This window comes from Phaseolus vulgaris, chromosome 10 (assembly GCF_000499845.2).
Source record: "Phaseolus vulgaris cultivar G19833 chromosome 10, P. vulgaris v2.0, whole genome shotgun sequence".
Lineage (NCBI taxonomy): Eukaryota > Viridiplantae > Streptophyta > Magnoliopsida > Fabales > Fabaceae > Phaseolus > Phaseolus vulgaris.
The window spans coordinates 2,587,411-2,615,064 of record NC_023750.2 but is presented as its reverse complement, the minus strand read 5'-3'; the positions used below and the strand labels follow the sequence as shown (position 1 = coordinate 2,615,064).

Sequence of the window (27,654 nt, the reverse complement as noted above, 5' to 3'; positions counted from 1 at the left end):
AGGAAGAGAAAAAAAAAATGAGTGAATGAGAAAACGAAAAAAGAGAGAGCATTCATTACATTTGTATTTAATGTGTCTTGAACCTAATAATATATTCACGTAAGAGTAAAAAATAAAGTTATCTTAACCGTTGATCTATACTTCTTACAAAAGAAACTTAAATACATCAATATATTATTATAAAAAATCCTTTACACGATTATTAATAAACTTATTAGTAAGAGTCTGAGTTTTTCAAAAGATCAAATTGGATATTTAGTACATAAAGAATTATTATGGATAATGATAGTTAACACCACATTTAACATTCAATAAAATTATTATTTTATTATAATATAATATTTTATTCTTAAAACTAGTTGTTTTTTTTAAAAAAAACTTTATACCACATTTAACATTCAATAAAATTATTATTTTATTATAATATAATATTTTATTCTTAAAACTAGTTTTTTTAAAAAAAACTTTATTAAAAATTATCCTATTTTTATTATAAAAAAACTCATTTTACACGTGATAATCGGAGACAAATAAAGCTGCAGCGCGCTGGATAGGGTCAGTGACTCGAACACACACCACATCTTATCTACTTTATATTATTTATTACCATTACTAATATTAATTATTAACTTCAATTTTCAGAACCAAACAACGTTGTTGTGTTTGATTGTTATTGGTTCGTTCATCCCACTCGTAAAACCCGTATTTTACATCGAAATAAAACAATTTTCCGATCATGGTTCAGATTTTACCCCAGATCAATGTTTCTCCCCCAAATTTTTGATTTAATTTCTTAAATTTTATCTTCTCACACATTCCCTGCACAGAGCAAGGTAGGTACTTGTAGACATACCCAACTACCTTTCAACTTGAAAGGCTGAAAATTGTGAACTTGAAGAGAGGAGAGAAGAGTTTGATCAAATTCAAGTTCAAATCCGCTTCTGGGTGCTATTGTATCAGCAAGTTTTTCACATCATAGACATGTCAACCAAGTTTGGAAGATTGGTCTCTTTGGTTTGCAATAGAGGATTTTCCACCTCGTCCAGTGTTCAAAAGGGTGGTTCTGAGCAAGGTGTGAAATCATTGAACCTCTGTTCTGCAATTAATCAGGCTCTGCACATTGCCTTGGACTCTGATCCCCGGTTGGTCTCTCTGTTTATTTATTTCATGAAGATATATCTAGTGAGAGTGTGAGAAGTGATACGAGTAAATTTTGATCTTACATTCCTAGATGATGAAATGGTTTGAAAAATGTACTTTAGCTTTAGGAATTTCGGTGTATCATTTGCACTGTTTCCCTGTTATTCTAAAAGGTGGTTTCTAATTTTGATATCACAAAATAAAATAAAAAACGTTGGAGCGGACTGAGGGGGAAAGAAAGCATTGGACTGTAACATCTAAAACATCATTCCAAGAAACATTCAATTCCCTAGAGTTTTTTCCTTTTGATTTTTACTTTTTGTTAAAACTTAATCTTTATTTTTTTCCTTTTGATTTGGGGCTTCTGTTAAGGAAATGATTTTATATTTTCTATGAAGGGCCCAATAGGGAAGTCAACAAATAGTTGGTTGGTGGTGACTCCCAAGTCTCAAATCCCTTGTGTAGAACATTATTTTGAGATTTAATGGAAGTGTGAACTGTTATGTAAAACCAAACTTTGTTCGCAAAGGTTGCTCTTGGAAGCTTGTATTTCAGCACTCTATTAAACAAACTCTGTTAAAGTAATATTCAGATATTGCATATCTCGATGGAGCCTTAGCATGTTTGAGAAGTTGTATGATTCTGTTTCTTCTAATATTAACTCAATTGACAGACTTTAAGGTTCTATCAGTTGCACTATTTAAGAGTTGTTTATGTATAACATGAATATCCGGTGTACTTCCTTATCTTCTCTTGCACATCATCACAGTTCTTATGTGTTTGGAGAGGATGTAAGCTTTGGTGGTGTGTTCCGCTGCACAACTGGATTAGCAGACCAATTTGGTAAAAAGAGGATTTTCAATACTCCTCTCTGTGAGCAGGTATTTATTTTTATAATTTTCACATTGCCTATGTGCTTTCTTTTTCTTTCTTTCTTTTTTTGTCCCATGTAAATGTTTTTTTTTTTTATCAGCAAAGAATTAAGTAAATTAAAAGGAATACTTTAGGGGTATTCCAACCCTTATACAATAACCCACATTTAATCTAATGGCTAAAAACAGAGGCTACAAAATGCAACAAGAACCTGTATAAAAACTAGCCTATCCTAAGCTTTTAACCAATACTTAGCCATGTAAATGTGTGTATATTTAATAAGCATGATGAAAGTATGGTTCTAATATCACACAAATCAAAAGTAAATTCTAACCTCCAAGATGATTTTCTATCAAAGAAAGGGGAAAAAAAGCATAAAATAGAGCATTTTCTAGAACATGAGTGTACATTTTACCGTATTTCTTATTTTTACACTAAGTATCTTACTAATTATTTTTGTAGTTTGTATATCCTGAGAATTGAAATAAACTTTAATATTGCAATGCTACTCACAGGGTATTGTTGGCTTTGGCATTGGTCTAGCAGCAATGGTGAGTCTCTGAGGTTAAAATAATTCATTTATATATCTTTGTTATCAAACCTTACTACAATGTGATATATTCAAGCTATTTATGTATTTTACCTGACAGGGAAATCGAGCCATAGCAGAAATCCAGTTTGCAGATTACATTTTCCCTGCTTTTGACCAGGCAAGCTAACTTCCATGGCTTGGTTTAGTCAAAAGGCCTCTTTTGATCAGTAATTGACCAATTTTAGTTTCCAGATTGTCAATGAAGCTGCTAAATTCAGATACCGGAGTGGGAACCAATTTAATTGTGGTGGTAAATTTCTATCACTGCTTCAGTGTTGAAGTTTGACTCATCTCTATTATCAGTTGCTGCATTAATTTTTTCTACTCATTTATAGGTTTAACAATTAGAACCCCTTATGGAGCTGTGGGCCATGGTGGGCATTACCACTCTCAGTCCCCTGAGGCTTTTTTCTGCCATGTCCCTGGTATCAAAGTATGGTGCTTTCATATGAACTTCAGTTTGTTTGTCAGAACCTTAGTTTTCTTTACTTCTATTTCTTGTCCATGTTGTTCAAATAAAAAGACCACCTACAATATAGTGTGTGATTGTTCAATAGACTATATGAATATTCAAATTCTAAACTTAAGGTAGTATGGCATGGCAAGAGTTGAAATCCATGACAATCATAAATTATTCGTTGTCCAATTAAGAAGATTATCAAGGTGAGTGGAAGTAATGGCAGAAAAATCATTTCAATGAAGTTGTAGACTAAGTTATTCAATAACGATAACATCTAAAAGGAAGGTTGAAGTTTTTAATGTATATATATTAAAATTGACCAAACAATATTTAAGTAGACTGTAACTTTATTAGAGAAAAGGTTCCTTTGACTTAGATTCATCTAGATGACATACTCTCGAAGTCCCTAAGGGATACTCTTGCAAAGTGAGTTTTAGATTTAACTCAACTTTAAAAAACTGCATTATAAGGTAAGGTTTGCATTCACTTTATATATTATAATTTGTTCATATCTCTAATACATCACCTCACACCAAGAATTGGACATCTAGAACATGAAAATAAATATTTATGGGTGACATGATAAACTCAACAAATTTCTCTAGATTAGATTTTGATACAATCTTAGAAAGTGTGGATTTTAGGCATAACACAACCTCATAAAAATTGACTTGTTATATGAGATTTGCATCCACTTACATACTATAATTTAATCATATCTCGAGTCTATATGGAATCTCAAACATATACTCATAATATTGTGCTCATTCGTAACAAGTAGGGTGCATATAATCTTTTTGCTTGATCTTAAGATAGAATGTTAATCTATATTAAAACCGAAGAAGCCCAATACTTTCTTGGTCCAATCCATTCCTCAACCTTCACCATATTCTTCAAAATATTCTTAACTTCTTTTCTGTTATATTTGCTGTAAATATCAGTAGATTCTAGATAGTATTAGTTGTATACTGTAGCAATGTTTCTTTATTTGTTTTTTTCCTTTTTGTTGTCCTTGTTGTTGCTTATCAGATAGGATCTCATCTTGTATAAATATTCCCACATTGGGATAATCAATATGGCGGAATATTTCATCATTCAATCTTGTCCTTACCTCTTTTTTATATGGTTAAACTACAGTTCTAGAACTTCAGTAGGTTGAAGTAGAATTGTATACTTTATCCATTTAGGCCCAATAGAACCACTAGTCATGGTCTCTAAATAGTCTTGATCTTTCTCCCTTTCCCTTATATTTTAATTGATTTGAATTACATATTCTCAAGTTTATGCGAGTTGTGATTGCATAAGAACTATAGCATGCCACCCATTTCATGTGGGAAAGCAAAATTTTGAAAATTTGGCCTTTCCTATAGATAATTACTTTTTCCCCAAATGCCTCAACTGATTTTCTTTGAAGGTGGTCATCCCCAGAAGTCCACGACAAGCAAAAGGGTTGTTGCTATCTTGCATTCGAGATCCAAATCCTATAGTATTTTTTGAACCGAAGGTTGTTTTCTACCAAAATAGCCTCAATGTGTTATGAGCATAGTATGCGTCTTTTACATTTTTAATATTGTGATTCATGGTTTCAGTGGCTTTATCGTTTGGCTGTAGAAGAAGTACCGGAGGATGATTACATGCTGCCTTTATCTGAGGCTGAGGTACACCACATGTCACACTGAATAAAAGAAAAAAATTTGCACAACACTATTGGCACGGTATTCTGTGAAACATTTATTCTGATGAATATTGAAATGTGTATTCAGGTAATTCGGCAAGGAAGCGATATAACACTTGTTGGATGGGGGGCTCAATTGTCTATAATGGAACAAGCTTGTCTTGATGCTGAAAAAGTAAGTGGATGTTGCATTGCAACTGAAACTCTTGAAACATGTATTCTGCATCACACCATATTTTTGTTCACTTTTTGTTTATGTTGGCCCACTGATTCTGGAGAATTTCACTTGATGCAACCTAATAAACTTGGTATATAGAGTCAGTTTTTCCAAGAAGCAAAAGAATTAAGGTGGAATCTAAGGACTAGTATGCGTTATTGGGTTTGAAAAAGTAAGTGGCTGTTGCATTGCAACTGAAAGCTCTTGAAACATGAATTCTGCATAACACCATATTTTTGTTCACTTGTGGTTTATGTTGGGAAACTGAGTCTGAAGAATTTCACTTGATGGAACCTAATAAACTTGGTATGTAGAGTCAGTTTTTCCAAGAAGCGATGGAATTAAGTTGGAATATGTGTTATTGTGTTTGATGGAAGGGAAACCAGTTTGATTCCCATGTTTAATGTAAGAAATTAGGACAAAAATGGAATTGGGACTTCAATCAAATAGCATAAAAAAGTACTTTATCATTTAAATATGTGTAATGGTTTATAATGTAAAGTCCCAGAAGACTTTCATTAAAATTATTTTGGAATTCTGAACGATGAAAAATAGGGGGAAATAAGCAACAGATGATGAGTGCATTATTTTATGTCATAGCAATGAACTTATGTCAAGATGCAATTGTTGTTTAATGCAGCCGAGTAAGGACATCAATTTAGATTGAGGGTATTTATATTTTTCAAAAACACATTGAGGGCATGCAGGAATATGATCAATTCTATTCCAAAATTCATGGAATCCATCCTCTGTTCTGGAGTAAATTGTGATTGTGTAATTTGGGTTAGATTCAAACAGTTATATCAGTTATTTTTCTACCATACCAAATATAACAATCATCATTTTCGTTATATGAACCCATAATATAGTTTTCAATGTCATGCACCATACTAATTATGTTGAGGTTTTTTTTTTTTTTTTTGTACTTCCTCTGGTTGGAGCCACTTCACAAGAATTAAAAAAAATTAATTAGTGGTGTTAAATTTGTCAATGTTTAGAGTTAGTTACCTTACCTTTAATACTATTAGAATTTCATTTTGTTCTCTCTTTCTACCTTTAATTAATGCATCTCAAATTAAGGGTGTAAAAGGACCAAGGAAAACTTCCCAAAGGTTCACATGAACAGGATCAAACTAAAACTATATATATATATATATATATATATATATATACACATATATAAAGAGCATCCAATTCACTGGCTCTCCTCTATTGTTTTCAAATGACTTGATAAGTTGATCAGTAAAAGAAAGCTTGACATTTCAATTTTTCATTTCTGCTATAATATCATATATAAGGAATTCATTTCTTAAGTGGAAGTCTGCATTTTCATATCTACTGAAATTCTAATGTTATTATGAGATTCTGCAGGAGGGAATTTCTTGTGAATTGATTGATCTGAAGACACTAATTCCTTGGGATAAGGAAACAGTAGAAGCCTCAGTAAATAAGACAGGAAGATTGCTCGTGAGTATACAGTTTATAGAATAATACTGTAACCTGGTTTGGTATTACCTCACATGATGCTTTGAATGCACTTTGTAGGTTAGTCATGAGGCTCCTATAACTGGAGGTTTTGGTGCTGAAGTCTCAGCTTCCATTGTTGAGCGTTGCTTCTCAAGGGTATGCTTATATATTTTTATGCATACCTCTGAAAGTTGGAGTCATTTATTAGTATGATTTTGTACCATGTGCATACAAATGTAAGCTCCCAGCCCATAGGAATATTCATATCTGCATGATTTTCCTTTCAAATGCTACTCTCAACAAAGGGTAATTTTTATTTTCATTAGCCTTCTCAACAAACTTTCATGTAGAAATCTCAAAATTCATAAAAATCCCACCTAGAGGAATAAAAGCTTGGCTGTTTTTGAATGTAAAAACTGTTTTTGAATATATACACACACACACACACACATATATATATATATACACACACACACATATATATATATATATGTATCTTCAAGATTAACCAAATTCAACCAAACATGTTGGTAGTTTTTCTGAAAGAAAAGAAAAATAGAAAAGCAAATCTGTGACAGTATTTTAATGAGAGTTGAGAAATAATTTTCAGGACATGTAATAATTTCAAAAGAACAGAACTTCCATGTTACCAAGATTTCAGTTCAGCAATCTTAGATTACTGACTACTTGCTCCTTAGGTGTAGGAACCACTTACTGACAGAGTCAAAAAAACTGAATCATTAAAAGATAAAGATAACAAAGTAAGGCCACGTAAAAGAGGCTAAAAGCAACTAATAAACACGTGTTAAGCTTGTGTTTCTCTTTTGTGGCACAGTTAGAGGCCCCTGTAGCAAGAATTTGTGGTCTGGACACTCCTTTTCCTTTGGTTTTTGAGCCTTTCTACGTGCCAACAAAAAATAAGGTAACTTGTTTGTTTACCTCAAATTTATCTTCGTTTCTTTTATGCATCATGTTTAAGATCTGTATTGACTGATAACAGCTTACCCTTCATTCATTCAATGCAGATATTGGATGCAATAAAATCAACTGTGAAGTACTAATGAAGTTAGTCACCATTTTTTGGTCATCTATAAAATCTTGATGCCATTGAAGTATACAAAACTGATATATAAAATATCAACAAAAGAACAATGGGCATACACATGTAGTGCTTTTAATTTTCTTTTATGATGCCCTGTGTATTCAGAATGTCAAATATTTGAACCCCATTAGTAAAACTCTCCTATAATAAATGGTCGTTTTTTCTTTCATTTTTTTACCTTCATAATAATGTGTATCCAAACGCATTGACACTTATTTATCCAACAAGAAACAAAAAAAAAAAAAATTGTGTTAAAAATATTCTTAAGATTTTTTACATTAAAACTTAAATAAATCTATAGAATTTTAGACAATAGTCATTTTCGAAGTACTTTTTGTTTGACCATCCGAATTATGTACACTTGAATTGTTGCAGTTTCGTGATGTTAATTTTAACAATAAAGTTGTTTTTTTCAGTCAGTATACAAAGTTATTTGATATAGTTAAAATAGCTTAAAATAATAAATATGGCTAACTTTTTATTATTATATATATTTATATGTATATTAAAATTTTGAAAGTGATTCTTGTTTTCAATAAGTTGACGCACGTGTGTTGACAACATGGGTCATCAAATTAAATATTTTTAAAAATAAAAACAATGGCAATCAAATCAAAATTATTTTACGAAAAAAAAAACTACATACTTTTAATTTTTCATTATTATGAAAAATATGAATGAACAAAATTAACATCACAAATAAATATGTTTATTGTACTTATAATTTAAGAGACTAAATATTTTCTATGAAGTATTATATACGTGGGAAAAGAATTTAAGGATTTACCTTGTCCAATTGACAAGATAGTAAGAACTCTTCTGTTCTTAATGTTCTTGGAATAAACCATTAATAATGGCATCTAATTGTTCTTGGGGAGAAATGGATTTAGCAATAACAAAACAATCTTCTCATCTAATTTCTCACACATGTGAAAGATAAAAACTTTGCATTAAGATTTGTGATCTTGGTATTATTCTTTATAAAACATTAAGGAAAATTGCATTGGGTAAAGGGTTGAATTGAACATTGCATAAAATGATCTTAAACCCAATGACAAGGTAGAGTTTATGATAAACATGAAGTGTTCCTTATTGTATAATGTAATAAATTGGGTCACTCCCACACGGCATAGTCTTGGCCAGAGGTAGCAACATGGAAATTTGAGGGAATAAGTTTTCCAAGGTCCATCTTTGGCCCTATCTTCACCATGATCTTGTTGTCTATCTTTGCAACATAAAGGTCACCTTCAGCTGCCATAATTTCCACAGTGCTTTTCTCATTGATCCCATTCCTCACCCTTATGCTACTCAATTTGGCAATCTGTTCCTTCAAACCCCAATCAAAGAAATGGTCGTAGAACTGCATAACAAGAAAGAATATTAAGGGTAAAATACAAACAAAGCAAAGTAGCACACCATATCTTTTAACTTCAAAAACATAATATACTTATATTATATCCCTTGAGATTTCTTCAGACCATACTTGATTCTATGCTATTTTAGCATTTTCAGCAACCCTTTTGTAAAAAGATACTTCTAATGTGTTTCATGAGTAACATATATAGTATCAATCAATGAAATGTATAAGGAGTGACAGTACAATACACAGAGGTAAGTGTTGAACAATTTACTGTGTTAGTGTAATTTATTGGAAAAAATATATGCATTGAAAGTTGAAAAGGTTGGAGAAAATAGTACTATTGAGGGGGTGCCAGGGTGTGTTAGAATGTAGGCATATCCTTGCATGACTTTGTCAGAAGGGAATGGCCAAAGTCTCTGTGTGGAACCAGTGTCATGGTTGTCAATAAAGGTAACTGCATTTTCTGGTTTCACACCAATCATTCCAGAAGGCTTGCCATTTGGATCAATCAACCTCCACAGCTCCCCTTGCACAGCAGCTTGAAGAATTCCTTTGGTTGTGAAATCAAAGGCAGTAATAGCCCCACCTGCAGATTCAACCCAATTCACCAGTGCCCCACGATGGCTATCTTGGTTATAGGTAGGCTTCCCATTCTCATATGAGAGAGGATCCCATTTCTCTCCTACTGCAAAATCTGGCCTAGTTTGTTCCATATAGATCTTGGAAATGCTAGGGGCATAGCCCTTCACAAAATCAAACCTCCATCCATCAAAACCAACCTCAGTTTTGAGCCAATTCATCCATTCAGACAACTCTCTTTGCACCTGCGGATTGAGATGGTCAATGTCAGGTGCAGCATCATAGCTCTCTCCACTGTCATTGTTTCCAGTGCCATCAGAATAAGTAGTGTCATCTTTGCAAATGAAAGATGGACCCCAATCAAGGCGTGCATCTGGAGTACCACCTTCAAAGATACAATATATTCCTCTTCCATCTTTCCTCTCTGCAGTTCTGTGGTTGATCACTATGTCAGCCAGGCACTTGATCCCCTTCTCATGAAAAGCAGCAATTAGGGACTTCAGTTCATCCTTGGATCCATACCTTGATGCATCAAGATCATATAGCCTTCCTGGAAGATACCCTGAATCCAAAAGTTCCATAAACACTAATCAGTTTCTTTAAACATGATTGGTAAAAACTGCTGTTCACAAATAACATGTTTGCCAAAAGAATTTAATTAGAATGCCATGTAAGTATAACAATTTTACACTGTCATATAATCACATATTGTCATGTAAGAAAGTTTTGTTGGTTTTTATAGTTACTAATTTAATGCCTTGCTTAGGATAGTTTCTGAATTCTGATTGATTAACTCACAGCTACTTTTCCTTTAGTCAAATCATGCTTTGCAAACTATATCCCAAATTGACACATATTTAGCATAGAACAACCTTACATGGAAAAAAATCTGCTAGAAATTTAGTCATATATGATGAAATTGGGTGACAGATGCTGATCATCATCCATTAATATTTTATTTGAGTGAGGAAGGTAGAAAGATGAACCTTCAGGAGAAACAGATTGAGAGGGAGGAGGGAGCCACACATGAGTAATTCCTGCATTTGCAATGTCAGGAACCGAGTTCTTCAGCGAGTTGTACCAACCCCCTTTCTTACTTGATTCCCAGTTGAATCCCTGTCACAACATTAATCATATTCATGCAGAGGTTAGTTAGAAATGTAATTCAAAAGGGTTATGTTATGATGCACAAATATAGTACAAGTATAATATATGATATGTATTCAATATAAGATACAACATAATTCATGTTAGGTTGTTTTGTTAAGTCTGTTGTATGCATTTGTGAGTGTCAAAATCAAAGAATAGGGGAAGTGGTGATGTGATACCTGAAACAGCAAGGCAGAGGAAGAGAAAAGAGGAGAGAGTGAAATGAAGAGACAAAAGATGCTGAGCCGAGAGAAGGAATGCATAGCTTTGATTATGTTTTGGTGTTGTGCTGAGTGTTTCTGCAGCTACCTAGCTGTGCCTTATATAGAGGCAAATATTACCTTATTTGCATGTCCAAAGAATCATGATGTTGAGTCTTGAGTTAGGTAAATTAAGACTTGAAAGAGTGAAATTTATGTCATCAAGATAAGATATAGCACCCAAAAAAAGTGATAATCATTGAAATGGAGATGATTGAGGAAGTTCATGAGCAAGAGGAAATGAAGGGCAGTGTGAATATATGGAATAGAAATTTTGGAGTAATTAGAGATAAGGCCTAAAGGGTGTGGAGACTTGACAAATTATACATGTAAGATAACATATTTGGAAAAAATAAACAGAAAAATATATCCTTTTGGAAGTTTTAGTGAAAAAGGATGAGAAATTGTTTTGTTTTTTAAGAAGGAAGAATGGTTGTGTAGCGTGTTTAAAAACTCTTGATCATGTTCCCACTGAAAGTAGTGGGCAATTTTATGGAGTAAGAATGCATTTGTAAAGAGTGATGCATGAGATAGAATTGTGGAGAGTTGGGAAGTCTTGAAAGAAGTAACTGTGATTGTGGGTCTCTCTTGGAGTAGTGGGAAACAAACCCAAAGAGTCAAAGTCGCGCAATTTTGGTACCAAATGAGCCTGTCAAACGCGTCTAGTTTTTCTGATATAAAAATGACTTCAATTTTACCACCTTTTGAGTTTTCTCATACAAGATAGATAGAAAATTTTATAATTTTTAAAATATGTAAATAAATTAAATTTAAATTTATTTTATTTTAAATTACTTATTTTTAAATATTTCATCTAGATTATTTTAACTAACATTAACAAACATTTTTCTTTATTAGTGTTTACTAAGATCGTTTTCAATTGATATCGACAACAACTATTTTAAAGTGAGATAAATTGAATTATTTTAATGAAGTCCTTGGTTGAGAAATGAATGTAGTATAACATAAACAATAAATTTGTTGACATTTATAAACATAATATTGAGATTATGTCATCAAAATCCCGATCAAATTGACAATGTGTCAGTCTTAGTCAACCCGACAATATGAAGAATAAAAACATAATTTTGAAAGATGTGGGCCTAAATCTACTTTGAAAGGATGTAGGTGTTGTTGAACATCTCAAGGATCCCAACTTCGGTGTTTGATGAAGTCATGATTGAAGACTTGTTGTCTTATGTGTTTAGGTAGCTTAAGTTTTAATTTGTTCGTCTTGATTAATCTTTTGCCTTTAGGAATGATGATGGATCCAAGAACAAAATATTTTTCAACTGGTTAAATTATTTTTCATCTGGTTAAAAGGATTTTCAATTGGTTAAAAAGATTTTCAACTTTCTTTAATTTTGTTTTCTGGAAAGCTACAATTTTTCAATTTGTTATCTTTTAAAACAATTGACTGAAAATACTGAAATGTTTTTAGATTTTTCTGTAATATATTTTATATACTGACAACCATATTTTAATGCGTAACATAAGAAATATTTTTAGTTTGAGTACATTCTAATCGAGAAAAATTAGTTTTCATACATACTACAATTTTTAAGTAAAATCAACATATTGTTTTGATTTTTAACTGGTTGATTTTACTAATTGTACCCTTTTGTTTTAAAAATTATTTTTGTTAAATCTCTATAAAAGGAATGATTTGTTTTAAAAAAAAAATGTTACTTACACAATTTACACTTTTAAATTTGTATGAACCTAAGAGTGAGAAGTTTTTTTGAAAGAGTTAGTCTTTGAAAGTTCTTGGAGACAAATCTTCATCATCTAGATAAAGGTCAAAGATTCTTCATTGTTGTTGTGAACTGAGAGGTTCTATTGTATTTTTTGGTTCACAGTCAAAGTGTTTTCGTTTCCTTACCTACTGTTTTGAAATTTTGTGTTTGTTGGGGCCAAGATAGGGTTTCTTGGTGTGATCACAACTATGAAAGGGTGTTGTACTGAGTGGTGTGGTTCTTGTAGTGTTCAAGAACTATTTTTTGCTTTTCTTGTAAAAGAATTGTGTTGCTTTATTGAATTCTATCTTCGTGTGAGGTGGGATTGGATGTAGTTCTGTTGTGAGTGAACCAATATAAAATCTTGGTGTCTTTTATGCCATTTTTATCATTGCTTTTTAATTTTCCTGCATAATATTATGTATTGGTTTTTGTTCTCTGTAGATCTGTTTGTATTTCAGAAATAACCAAAATTGTTGCATTAAGCAATATTGAGTATTACATCGTAAATTGATATTGTTTGTATTCATTCATATTCATTACTGATTAAACAAGTTAAATTGAAACAAAAGTTTTCTTAAAAATATTGTTTGATACCTTTGAATTCTGCATTTATCTTGAAAGTTGTAAAATCTCTATTATGTTATACTTAATCAGAAAAACAATATTTTATTTTCAAATATAATATGTTGAAATTAATTCAGAAATTTATTTCTTAAAACAATTTCAAATCTTTTCAAATTGTATTTCTGATTTACAAGATTGTGCTTTAAGATCTGTGTGTTAAAGAATTTAATCAATTATTTTTTAATAAAACAAATTCATTTTCTTAATCAATGTATTTCTTTATAAAATCAATATGTTGTTTTGGAAAATAATCTATTACAATTCTGTCTGATTTTTTATAAACCATTTATTGCGAAAATCTTTCTAAATACAATTAACCCCTCTTTAACTTAGCTTCCCATTAATTTAATAGGTCTGACACAACTCAGCTTGATGTGGGTCTGACTCGACTCAGTCGAATGTGGTTTTGACTCCACTCGATTTGATATGGACCTCAATTGATCTAGCCTGACCTAGACCTGACTCTACTAGGCTCGATGTTGACCCAACTTGGGCCATGTTTGACTTGCTCATAATCGAATTGACTCAGTATGGACCTTACTCGACTCACTTCGAGGTGGACCCAACTCAACTTAAGTTTAGGCCATACCCAACTCGGCTTGAGGTGGGCCTTAAATGACTCAACTCGAGGTGTGTTTGACTTGATTCAGGCTATCCTAGGCTCGACTTTGTTGGAACAACAGACTCTAGAAAGGTTGGTTGAATAGAGCCTTGACTATTCTCGTAGAGAACTAGACTAGATCATCTAGTGATTTTATATTGGTGCATCCAAATTCATGGGCTACGTCCAATTCTCCCTTGAGTAGACTGCTTAAGAGGTTGCACCAACAATCAATTGATTACAAATCAAGTACATCGACCCCACTTCGTTAGAAATGAGCACACAGATCACCCTTGGTTCTCACAAGTACACAAGCTACTCCTAGTGATACCTTCTTAATCTCCCTTAAAGACCAAAAGCTTTCAAAAGAAAAAAACACTCTCAGAGAGAACACAATTCAAGCTCACTAGGTATACTTTACAATGTGTAGAATTACAAAGGTCTGTAAGATATGATAGAAATAATTTTATATTGCAGTTGTGAGCTCTTCATTTCCAACTTGAACTTTTTTATACAGGCTTGGAAGATGATCGTTTATGAATATAGGAAAAAATACACAAAAAGTGGGGTTGAATAAAAATAAAAACTTTCCAGAAACATCATATGATTGGAAATACTTAGACGGTAGATCAATTAATCAAGTTGTGTGTTCTTCATCTTCAACTTGAACTTTTTATATAAGCTTGGAAGATGGTCATTTGTTAAAATAGGAAGACAAACACAAGAAGGGGGGTTGAATAAATATAAAAAATTTCTAGAAACATCGTCTTATTGGAAATTCTCAGACAATAGATCAGTTCATCAAGTGACCGGGCTTTAACTTTTTCATCTAATATATGTTATCCGACACAACTCAGAAATTTGTCTTAAGCACTTTTCTTATTTATTTCTAACACATCATCAAATAGTATTTCTAACGTATGATGGATCATAGCATATGCAACTTGAAATCTTATCTAATATATTAAATAAATGATTTTAAAGTAAGTTTTTTTCACAACTTGTTAGAACATTTTCACAAATATCGTTTGTCTATGAATATACAGACAATGTTTTCAAACTAACAAATCTATCAACTATTTAACTTTGAATGTAATGATCTGAGATAGATGCAAGTTTAGAGCTAGACTAATTTACCGGATCAAACAATTTCAAAGAAAGCGTTCTCATAAAGAGATTTGTACTAAAACACTTCTAATTAAGTTTGAAAGATCCAACTCAAACATTTAATAAATTTTCTAATTAAATAAACGTATTTTGAGAGATAGTCTTTAACTTGATATTTTGTTTGATAGGTCACATAAGAGGCAAATGGTATACTTTGTGTTTGACATTATGCTATAGATGCAAATGGAAATCTCAATTCAAAAAGGTTTTAGACAAAAACATTTTCTTTGAGTAATCTCAAGATTCTTTTCTTCCCACGTCAGTGCAGATAACAATAACATATAATATAGAAAAGATAAGGAAGAGAAATATGCTAAAAAAATTATAGTGGTTCATTTGTCTCAACAAACTACATTCATTTCTCAATCAAAAAATTGAGTTTCACTAAACAAACTAATGTTGTGAATTGCATCGAGTACTCTTTGGGTTTGTGAATACTCTTAAATGTTCCTTTGAGTATTCTTGACACAAGTCACTCCTGACTTAACTGAGTATTCTTTGGACTCATAGCCACTCCAAGCTAACCCTTTAAGTATTCTTTACTCAAGTCACTATTAGTTGACATCAAGTATTCTTTACAGTTAGGCACCCTTGCCTAACCTAGTATTCTTTTGGATTCAGCCACTCCTGCGTTTACGTCTCTCAACGAATACAAGAATATAAGTTTTCTCTCTTAGTTGAGATCATTGAAGCCTCTAAAGAGAGATTACATCTTTCGACGAATACAAGATGAAGGTTTACTCTCCTAGGTGACTGAATGAACACTTTTAGTGCTCTTCTAATGACATTTTTTGATCTGTGGATATGACACATCTCTACTCTCTTCTCTAGATTTATTTCTAAAGCTTTAAGGATTGCTCACCGTTTAGACAACATTTTTTCACAATGCAATCTTTGCTCTCTATTCTTCTTTGTGATTGTAGGCTTTATATAGGTGCTGGAAGAATATAATCGGTTAAAGCTCATTTCTATCTATTTAACAAGTTTAGTTATTGTTAAGAAAAATTTCAACGCCTCAAGGTTTTAATTAGTACTTAAAAATACCTAACTATAAAACATGATCATACTTTGTTTGTATAATGATAGTTTCAGAAAAATAACAAATAATGTAAATTGCAAGTGTTTCGTTTAAGAGACAATACAACATTATGTAGTCTTTTTTCAAAGTATGATAAGGAGCACATAAAAACATATGAAATGTGCACTATACATCAAATGGTCTACATCGTCTAGTGGGGCTTATAGGGTTAGACCGTCTAGGGTCTTAACAGACTTCACCTAGCTCGATGTGGGCTCAACTGAACTCAGAACGTCATAAACCTGATCAACCATGGCTTGACTTGGACCCAACTTGACCTATGCCTAACCCAACTCGACTTACTTGACTTGGACTCGACCTAACCTTATCCATACTAACATGGAACCAACTTAAATAGACCTAGTCTCTGACTTGACTCACCTATGCACCACCCAACTTAACCAACATGGATCCAACCTCACTTTGCCTTATATGAGCAAGGTATGTCTTAGTCTAACCTAACCTGTCCAAAATTGGATTCGGCCTGAGCTAGACTCAATTTGACTCAACATTACTTGGATCAGGCCTAAGTGACACCTTAGCCAATGTAGATCGAACCTTACTTTGTCCAACATAAGCTAGGTCGTTCTTTTTAGTAATGATTTTTCTACACACGTTCTAGAATTAAATCTCTAGTAATTGACAAAGATGCTATTCTTGAAAGGAAAACAAAAATATATTATAACTACATGTCATTATTTTATTAAAGGATTAGGCTCCGCAACAAGTGATTTGCATACATCAACCATCACCAAAGTCATTGTGTTGTGCCGTTGTAATTCCACTTATGATATATGTAAATTAATTAAACAAAGTTGTTTGCTTTTATATGACCTACTTTTTTAATTATATATTTTAAGTGGAATTTAAATCACGATTTTATAAATTTGTGTGTCATCTTATCTTTTATTAATACTATGATATCATTATAATAAAATAAAATAAAAATATTTTATTGAACCGGTGTTTGATCCTAGTTGAATTTCTAGTTAAATCTCTGAAGTCATACATTCATCAATTCAATGACTAGGCTCTCATAACATTATGTATATATGAGTAAAAAAAAATAAAGTTTGTATTTATCTTTTAATGTTGCACATCTTAAGTGATAAGGATTTATACTCATGTTATAAAAAATTTGATTGTTTCCAAATAATTAAGAAAATAGAAAAGTTAGGATAATACTAAAAAATGGAAAAAAGTATATTTATGTTATTTAATTTTAACAAATAAGTAAGTATGGAAAATCATTAATTGTTAACAAGCTCACAAGATAAAAATTATTAAGAGACAAATTTTAAACTTTCGTCAACCAACAATCTGTCATACAAGATAAATAGGATATAAAGTTTCACTCTAAATTAAACAAATGAATGGTAGTTTGACACTTGAAATAAAAAACACTACAAATACAAATTAATATATTTTTATCATCAAAGTTATCAAAATGACTATATAATAAATATTTTAACCCCAAACTTATAACCTGAATATAATTGTGTCTAACTTGAGCATCAAAATGTCTTTATAGGTACCTCATTCTTACCAATAGAATGAGAGGATGAGAGACCATACGACAAGGAGACGAGTTAAAGAACCTGATAGGAGATATTTAGCTTTGTAAAAACAGTTAATATAAAAATAATGCTTATAAAGATTTCCAATTACAAAGTATAAATAATTACAAAAGTCTAATAAAGTTGTAATGCAAAATATAAATCTTGATTCGAACCATTTAACTTTTTTTTGTTCATCTATGATCCATGCATTCATTGGTATGATTTTTGGCTTGGGGTGCCTTCACTTTTCAAACAATTTAATATTTCCTTCCCACAATGATTTCTAATGCTATGTTGGATACTCATTAAAAATATGAAACTAAGGACTTAAAGAAGACGTATCTGATTTGGTGTAAGAAAGTTAGAACGTGTAATAGATATGTATAAATAAGAAACTCTAAATACTATATCTTTTAAAGGTAGTTAAGTTACCAAAATAGAGCTCATATTTCAGAAAATTTTGAGTTTAAATTTTGTGATTGTTATGGAAATTCTATTGCTTGATAATTTTAAATATACACGTATTTTTAACTTTTGTTTTGAGGTAAAGAAAAAGTAGGAGATTTAATTTATTTGAACCTTCTAATAAAAAAGAAACATCGTATATATCCTGAAAACTATTCATAATTTTAGGAAATAGGAAAAACTTATTCTAGGAGACAAATCCTTAATTATGGGATTGTTTTTACATACACTACAAGAAAATCGTAAAATAGAAACTAATTTTTAGAGACTAAAATAATTAGTTGCAATAGTAACTAAATTAGAGACCATTTTAGAAACTAAAAAAAAATTGGTTTCTAAATTAGTTTCTATTACTGTTAAATAGTTTCTAAATTGGTATCTAATTAGCAATAAAGGTTTTGCTAAATTAGTTTCTATTACTGTTAATAACTTATATTCGTACTAAAATACAAGAAAATGTAAAGAAAACTATTTTTGAGAGAATGTCCTTATTAGTATTAAGAATTTAAGTGTGAGTGTAAATCCTATAGAAAGTTAAATAATATATAAAGAAATTTTTTTATAAATTTATTGTTTTAAGGTTATGAATTAGAGGTGATGTTAATTTTTTATATGAATTTCATTTATTTTTCATTAGTTTTGAATCTTTTGAATCACTCTCTCAAAAAATTCATCAGTAATTATAAGTGATGGTTCGTTTTAACTCAAACATGTTCAATTGTAAATTTAAGTTTTAAATACTAAATTAAATTATTTATATTTAATATATATATAATATATAAATTCCTCTCAAAATATTGATCCCTTTTTCTTATAACAACTTTAATGTTAGATAATGTAACTTCTATTAACAACAATCATCTATCATTACGTGAAAAAAAATATTATTAAAAAAAATACAAAAAATAACATCGTTATACATTCTAAATTAGCTAACTTATCAACACACATTTCTTTCACGGAAAATATAAGTAACCCTAAACCTGATTTTCCCACAGTAATTAAGACAAGTATTCCATTGATTACGAAGCATCCATGAAACATTAGTCCTAACCATAAACGCACCACAAACCAAGATAGAATCATCACATTCGAGTCATACATAAGAAAACCTCATCTTTTGAGCTTCCTCTATAGCATGTATAACTCCATAAAACTCAACAACCATAGCAGTCTGAATTTCAAGAAACGCAAAGAAAGCACCAATAAACTCATACTCCCACGAAAAAGATCTCCATAAGTAGCAAGACCAGGATATTTCCTAGAACATGATATCCCTTAACAACCTCATCAGTGTTAATTTTAACCTAACCTAGTTAAGGAAACTCCCATATAACCAAAAAATGAAAAAAAAAACTCGAAATATTGATCAATTACTTACCCAACATTTATAACTTGAAAACGTAGTGGATAAAATGAAAAATAAGTAGAACAATAATTAAATCCATTTTAACCCATTGTGAATACCCCTATTGACTGAAAGATACATATTAGTAGTATGAATATAAAAAAAAAAAAAAGGTACGTAGAGTAAAGAAAGAACCAAATGGAATAAGGTAATGAATGAATTGACAATAAAAATGAAATGACAGGGATAAGATGAGAAAGGCAAATTTGGCTTTATCAAAATCTTCAGTGGTTGAGACAAAACCCTTTTTCAGAGTTCATATGTTCATATTGCACTCTGATTTTCAAATGCACACAATTCACAACTCCATTCACATAAATCTATTAATTGGTTCACAAAACAAATCTAATGTCAATTAACATGATCGGATAATATTTTTTCAAGAAATGGCATTGTTAATACTTTTATTTTATGACAACTAATTCTTATCAAATTTGTAAACAAATGATAATCAAATATTTTTACTTTTATATATTTCAAAAGCATATATAACAATCATGTTTTTTTTTTCACACAAAGAATCATTTCATTGATAATTGAAGATTAATCCTTTCAAAATGAAATTTTCTTTCAAGAAGCCTTTTTATAAAGTTACTCTTATCCATGAAACATTAAATAATTTCACAAATGATGTCTATGTGATATAAAATTTTAATTTAGAGGTGAATTTACAAAATAATCTTCTACATGAAACAATTTTGTTGAAGATTTCCAATTATTCACGATCTCAATTATTTTTAATGTAAATGACCATGTTAATAAAAGAACTATCAATTTAGTTATAACTGTCTCTTACACTAAAAAAAAATATTAAATAAAAACAAATTTTAAATACCAAAAATAATTAATTATTATATTAATTAAATTAGATATTTTATAAATTAAAAAAAATATAAGTATCTAAATTAGTTTCATAAATAGTTTATAAATTGGTATCTAATTATTTTTTTACCTAATTAGATACCAATTTATAAACTATTTATCAAAATTAAAACTAATTTAGATACCAATAATTTTTTAATCTATAAAATAGTATTTAATTTAGTCAATATAACAACTAATTATTTTTTTTCTTTAATATTGATTTTTAATTAATGATTTTTCTGTAGCATTATACCTTGCTTTGGATCTTCTAATTTTTATTTCACTTACAATATATGCAACAATTTTTTTAATAATTGTCGTCTATAGTTGTGTTATAAATTATAATTGTTTGATCGTAGTCTATAATTCAAAAATCATAGATGACATGTTCATATATTACAATTCTAAAATCGTTGTTTTTTCTATAAAATTTTCTTGTTCGGTATCACTATACAACTTGACATCTCAGCTATGCTGATACCTCAAGTAACAACAATCATTTGCTATCACATGAAAAAAAGTATTATTAAAAATAAAACAAAATAGAAAGAAAATACAAAAAAAAATATGGGGGACTAGACTAAAACTCATATGTTAATACATAGGTAGACTATACTTATTCCTAAAGAATTATAAACACAGACTAGAAGGAAACCTATTATACCAATGAAATGATTCTCTATGAATAAATCCTAAATTAGCCAACTTAGCAAGACACGTATTTCTTTCACGAGAAATATGAGTAAACATAAACCTGATTTTGCCATAGTAATTAAGACAAGTATGTCATCAATTACAAAGCATCCACAGTACATTAGTCCTAAGAGTAAACGCAGCACAAACCAAAACAGAATCAAATTCAAGTCATACACTAGTAAGACCAATCCTTTGAGTTTCTTCCATAGCATATATAACTTCATAAAACTCATTGTCTAAAATCGCTCTTTAAAAACTTTAAAAATCACTATCAAATTGGAGCAGTGTTATTTAGAATCTAGTTAAATTTTTCAAAATAATCATCTTAAAAGAAATAAGTTAAAAGTGTAACCATAAACTTAACTTGTTTTATATACAAGTTAAATTAAAAGAAAATTAATTAGTCTTTCACGAATGAAATGAGGTATAACTGATGCTGATTGATGAAATTTGGCTTATTATTAATAAGGATATAATGGTGACATGAATTATCTTAATAGTAAAACTAATCAACCACCTTAACAATTGTTCGATGAAAACAGGAATGAAGTCAAAGGGAACTTGGAGATGTCACATCAAAGGATTATTTGAGACTAAATGACCATAAATGTAAGAAATTCTCCTTAAAACGACAGCATCAGAAAATTTCAATTACTAGCTTCAAAGATCAAAAGACAGCATAATGAACATGGTTAGGCCTCGAAGAAAGTGACATAGAAGATAAAGATAAGGGATTGAAATCAACTTGTGATAACATATAAGAATGAGTGAGTGAACAAAATTTGTGAAAAACTAGACGAAGGTGAATGCATTTTATAATAGGTTGAATAGAGTGCACAAAACGTTTTTTCTACGTTGAATATTTGATTGTTTGATAATAACTGTCTAGTAATATAGAATGATAACACTGTTGCATCGATTCACCTTTTAACTTCTGGAATACATCTAAATCTTCTTTAATAAACTCAAATTTTACTTATCAAAAAAATTATTACAATAATACACAAACTACTTGTGATAATAAAAAAGTTTCTAGTTATCTCTTTTTAATCTTCTTTTGATATTAATAACATTATAAGTATATAAGTGTGTTAGCTACACATCTAATTATATCACTATAAGAAAATCATAAAATAGAAATCAATTTTAGAAATTAAAAATAACTAGTTGGTAGAGACCATTTTAGGAACTAAATAAATTTTTGGTTTCTAAATTAGTTTCTATTATTGTTAAATGGTTTCTAAATTGGTATCTAATTAGCAACCAAAATTTTTGCTACCAAATTTAGAATCTAAATAATTGGTAGTTAAAACCTTGGTAGCTAATTAGATACCGATTTATAAACTATTTAAGTATAATAGAAACTAATTTAGAACCATTTTTTTTAGTTTGCAAAATGGTTTCTAATTTAGTTACTATTACAACTAATTATTTTGGTATCTAAAAATTTGTTTTTATTTGATGATTTTCTTGTAATGTATACAGAAAGTGTTTATAGATTCTGCAGAGAATTGACTTCCTTACAAGGTGATTGTTTCAGATAATGAAGAATATAAAATTTATCACACTTTACTAACAAAAATTGATACAGAAAAAAAGTGTTAAACTATATTAATTTGTTACGTAGGTGTGAGCTAGGTGGAGAAAGTACAAATCCTTTGTGGCAATCACATAGGGCATGTAACAGATGGTTGATCGAGTTGACCTTAGTATAACATGCTAAACTTCATCTTCCACCTTAGCTTTCAGCTTGTTAACATTGAATGGTGATAAAAGGGTGTATTCTCAATTAAGATAGATATTGTAGATATTATTTTCTCTAACTTGCAAGGATGAGGTATAGTTAATGCTTGGTTCTTCAAGAATTATCGAACGAAGATATTAGTTATGCCTTCTTATATGTCCTTCTAAAGAACATGAAACGAGGTATGAAAAGAATTGACTCAAAACTTTTGGATAGATGTTTGAATTTTCACTTCCTAGTAACAACTTTCTTCTTTGCTTTAGAACCTTTGTGATGATGGTTAAATTGTGTATAAAAAAAATTCAATTTTTTTGCAAAGTTATGTTTGATGAAGTGATTATAAATGCAAGTTTTTAATGTGATAGACAATCTGTCATAAATGTTTCTAAAAATGTAGCATTTTAAAACTTTCATTCTTTCATTAGGGAAACTTTTATAACATTCAATTTAAACAAGTTAAAGGAAATAAAAGATTTATGCTATAGAATTTTATATTGGTTTGTCTATACAGTTTGACTACATCAAATTCTTGTTCAAGTTGTATTAGATAGACTATCACTTGAAAGTTCCAACAGAGTATTGTTACGAACTCAACCACTTTTGACTAGATAGCCCAAGTATGATTTGAATATTCATCCATTCATGGCTAACAACTCAGAGTATTGTTTAGAAAATAATCACTCTTGGCTAAACAACACGAGTGTTGCATGAAATGCAAGTTCGTGACCGTCCATGCTCCTTAAGGTGCTCTAGAAGCTTTTTCTTATGTCTCAAAGGATGGTGGTGTCTAAAATGAATTTGAGTTATGTTTAAGCTATTCTAGAAATTACATAGAAATACAAAGCCTAAAGAAAAGACTATTCTACTTTTTACAATTTGTACAAACTAAGGAAAATATTTATTCTACATATTTATGTGGTTGATCTTGTGCTTTTAACTCAGTGTATGATGGCTTTGGAAGTAAACAAGGTCCTCTATCACTTAATTTGAATGATTGAACTGAAACAAAAATCAAATCATATGAACACTTATTGAAAAACCTAAAATGATCTCAAAGATTTAAAGAAAGCTTAAAGAAAAATTAGATGAACACTTTTGGAATAAATATTTTCTCAAAACAAATTTCACAAAATTTTCTACTTTTTAAATGAGAGTTAAAAACAAGATTGCCAAAACCAGTGACAGCACCTTCAACCAAGCTTAGAACAAAACAAGAACAAGCACACCTTTTTCTTTTGAAAAACTTTTTCAAGAACACATGCTCATTCTCTGAAAACTCTCAATCTCTGATTTAAACTCATTTTTCTCAACACTTTTAGAGTGAGGCATGACTCTCTTTATATAGGAATTGATTTATAACATTTTTTCAAAAAAACAGTTTAAAAAGTTGTTATAAAAAGAAAATATTGAAATTATAATGAATAGATTTATTTTCAAAAGGACAAATTTGAACAGATGCAACTCAATCGTTTTGATAGCATAAAAGGCTGAGCCAAGATACTTAATGCACAAAACAAAGTTATCAACAAACTTTTAAAGAACAGGGCATCAGTTTAAAAAGAATCTATTCATTTGAGAAGTAACATATTCATTTTCTATGCAGTAAAGCATATTTTGGAAAAACATGAGAAAAACATTTTAGAAAACGTTGTGCTTGATCTTATCACCTTGATAAGGATTAAAAGGTGGGTCACAATGCAAAAAGCTCACTTTAAACACACTATAACCTATACACAAGACTACCCAATTACAAATACAAACTTCAAAGAAAAACAGACATTGCTACATCAAACACATTGAGTTGAAGGAGCCACATCCATCTTCAACACAGTGAACTTAATCACGGTTAACGTTAAAGCAAGCTCATGACCGTCCATGCTCCTTAAGGTAGTCTAGAAGCCTTGCTTGAGTCTCAAAGGATGGTGTTTAGAGTGCCTTTGAGTTATTCTTAAGGAAAAGACTATTCTACTTTTTACAATTTGTACAAACTAAGGAAAATATTTATTCTACATATTTATGTGGTTGATCTTGTGCTTTTAACTCAGTGTATGATGGCTTTGGAAGTAAACAAGGTCCTCTATCACTTAATTTGAATGATTGAACCGAAACAAAAATCAAATCATATGAACACTTCTTGAATAACCTAAAATGATCTCAAAGATTTAAAGAAAGCTTAAAGAAAAATTAGATGAACACTTTTGGAATAAATATTTTCTCAAAACAAATTTCACAAAATTTTCTACTTTTTAAATGAGAGTTATATAGAAGTATATTTATCAAGTTAACATATTAAAACTTTGATGTAATCTACTGAATCCACTTATTAGTGAAATACACATACTGAATCACAGTTTCAACCTGTTAAAACAAGCTGATAAAGCCTTATGAGAAAATAATTGCTTTTAACTTGTTAGAAAATTAGTTGAACAAATTGAAAACACTTTGATATAACTACAATGAGTTCTAAGTAATTTTAACATATTAAAACCACAATTCAACCTCCTAACGTACTTAGTATAGTTCAAAACACCTTCAGCCAATAACACTTTAACATAATTAACTACCATTTTAACCTGTTAAAATTATCTCTTTCCAAGTTTAGTTTAATTAATTTCTTCAGTAATATGTAAGATCACTTCAACATCGTGAAGAAATAATACAACATACACAATAGAAACACAAAGTCTTCATTTCTTTTTGAGGGTTGGATTCAATAAATACGATTCAGCATAAGCTTCAACTCCAACATTATCATGGACTGTTAGTTTGTCTCATCAACAATAATATTTATATACCTTTTAGTTCTCCTATAAGAGTGAATTGTATGCATCGCTAGATATATGCAAACAAAACGTGTTTATCTTACAAAAAGTGTTTATCTTTCGTAATATAGAAAATCGTTTATTCATTTTTAACTTTATATTTGTTCTTTTTTCATCATCTTCATTTTGGAGCGAGTTGTAGTTCACACTGCACAATTCTTTCATTATTCTTGAACTTAAATTGGCGTTAGGTTCACAACATCTTGTTTTAAATTATAAGCTCAATTGGTATATTATATTTTTAGTATATTGTTAACATAACAAAGATTGTGATAGATGATTATATATACATCCACAAGACACACAGTATACCAAAAGTAACACAACCATAGACCAAACAATGGATTAAAAGTAAAACAACATTAATACACATAGTGATAATTTAGAACCACTATTTGTGGATTACAAGTATACTACAAATTAAATAAGGTATTATAGAAAGATAAATAAACAGTCCACATCAAATATTCAAATCATTGTTCGGTATTTGATCTGCCAAGTAAATATAGAAGTGCCCCATAGCTCCAGTACGAAACTTGTTTTCGTATATGGATTCTAATGTTAGAATTTCGCCGTCTTTAATCTTGATGGAACCAGGTTTTGGATAGCAAACTGACATTCCAACTAGGTAACCCTTTTCATTTCCTGCTTCTTTTCCTGTTCCATATTTTGGATTTGAAGTGCATAAAACCCTTCCATCCTAAGTCAAACAAAAACATAAATTTAGAGAAGATGCATTAAAATAGTTAATTTCTTACAAATATATATAATTTATCAACAAATTTAAGAAGAACAAAAAATTTAACATAAGGTTATCTACGCGATATAAATTATATATGAGTACAAAAAATAAATTCAAATATTACCTGTCCATATAAAGTAGTATTGACAACACCGGTGTGCATATGAGCAGTGCCATATACAAGATAACCACCTTTTGTCATTGGGATGTTTGCTTTCTTAACGTGAGGAGAGTCATTGTCATGATTTCTTGGAATAGTATATTCTGCCTATAACAAATTTATAAATTTATGTTACTCACTTACCACGAAAAAAAAGTAATTAATAGCCTAATAGTTTTGTTTGGAACATAAGTGATTTTCAAAAGGTTGCTTATATTTGCAAGGTATAGTATATATTGAATAAATCATCTACCTGACAATCATGAATTGGTGTAGAACCATTTGATCTTACACGATCAGTTGAATCAAGTATATAGAACCTAAGAGGCACCTGGTGTTCATCCCAATCAACCCACCTTATTTTGTATCTTAGGGAAAGATTTCTTGTCGGGCCATGGAAATCATTTCTTAATTTGCATTGTAAGTTATCTTGACAACAAAAGAGTCCTCCTTTATAATTTCTTGGCAATAATTGACCATTAATGCCCACGGTGACATTGTAAAAGTTGTTTGGGAGATTTAAAAGCTTACACCTACACTCTGAACAACCTTTTCTATCATGTGCGCCACGGGTATCAATAACCATGATGCTAAATAACCATTTTTCTTTAAACCCATCCTTTAATTTTGTAGGATTACCTAATTCAACTGCAAAAGGATCTGGAAGATTTGAGGATGTTCCTCGTGATTCTCCTCCCAAGCCCCAATAATGTGGAAGCAAAAAACCTTGGCACATACCATCATTTCTTTCGAATTCGAGACCGTTGCGAAGGTCGTGAGATTGTTTAATGTAGTTTGACATGGTAATATTTTCAATATATTTTACAGCAAACCAATGATGAAGGTAGGTTTCATACAAAGGTACAGATTTACCATCTTCATCAACTACTTCAACATCAAAACTCTTGACCCCAATGTGACCCTTTGGAAATTCAATATCTAATAATGTTTTCACTACAACTTTTCCTGGTCCCACTTCAAACTTTTCAGACAAAAAAGTAGCTGATTTGATATAGCTTTCGTTAGACTCTACAACAATTGAGTGTGTTGTGCTAGGAAGCAACATCATCATTGATGATAGAATTATTGCTACTTTAGAGAGAGTCTTCAT

General features: G+C 30.4%; 3 protein-coding genes across 3 annotated transcripts; 1 reads left to right on the top strand and 2 right to left on the bottom strand.

Moving 5' to 3' along the window:
• Positions 1-558: 558 nt before the first annotated feature.
• On the top strand, positions 559-7,695 carry LOC137818474 (2-oxoisovalerate dehydrogenase subunit beta 1, mitochondrial-like). Its single transcript, XM_068621926.1, has 13 exons — positions 559-1,142; positions 1,910-2,021; positions 2,529-2,564; positions 2,664-2,723; positions 2,798-2,855; positions 2,941-3,038; positions 4,480-4,569; positions 4,655-4,723; positions 4,829-4,915; positions 6,329-6,424; positions 6,503-6,580; positions 7,260-7,346; positions 7,450-7,695. The coding sequence occupies exons 1-13, from the start codon at positions 982-984 to the stop codon at positions 7,483-7,485; spliced, it is 1,068 nt and encodes a 355-aa protein (XP_068478027.1). The 5' UTR covers positions 559-981; the 3' UTR covers positions 7,486-7,695.
• Positions 7,696-8,456: 761 nt separating this feature from the next.
• On the bottom strand, positions 8,457-11,401 carry LOC137818717 (alpha-amylase). Its single transcript, XM_068622291.1, has 4 exons — positions 10,794-11,401; positions 10,452-10,581; positions 9,225-10,027; positions 8,457-8,886 (listed from the first exon to the last, which is right to left on the bottom strand). The coding sequence occupies exons 1-4, from the start codon at positions 10,875-10,877 to the stop codon at positions 8,641-8,643; spliced, it is 1,263 nt and encodes a 420-aa protein (XP_068478392.1). The 5' UTR covers positions 10,878-11,401; the 3' UTR covers positions 8,457-8,640.
• Positions 11,402-26,101: 14,700 nt separating this feature from the next.
• On the bottom strand, positions 26,102-27,654 carry LOC137819112 (uncharacterized). The gene is made up of 3 exons (XM_068622864.1): positions 26,797-27,654; positions 26,508-26,651; positions 26,102-26,341 (listed from the first exon to the last, which is right to left on the bottom strand). The coding sequence occupies exons 1-3, from the start codon at positions 27,652-27,654 to the stop codon at positions 26,102-26,104; spliced, it is 1,242 nt and encodes a 413-aa protein (XP_068478965.1).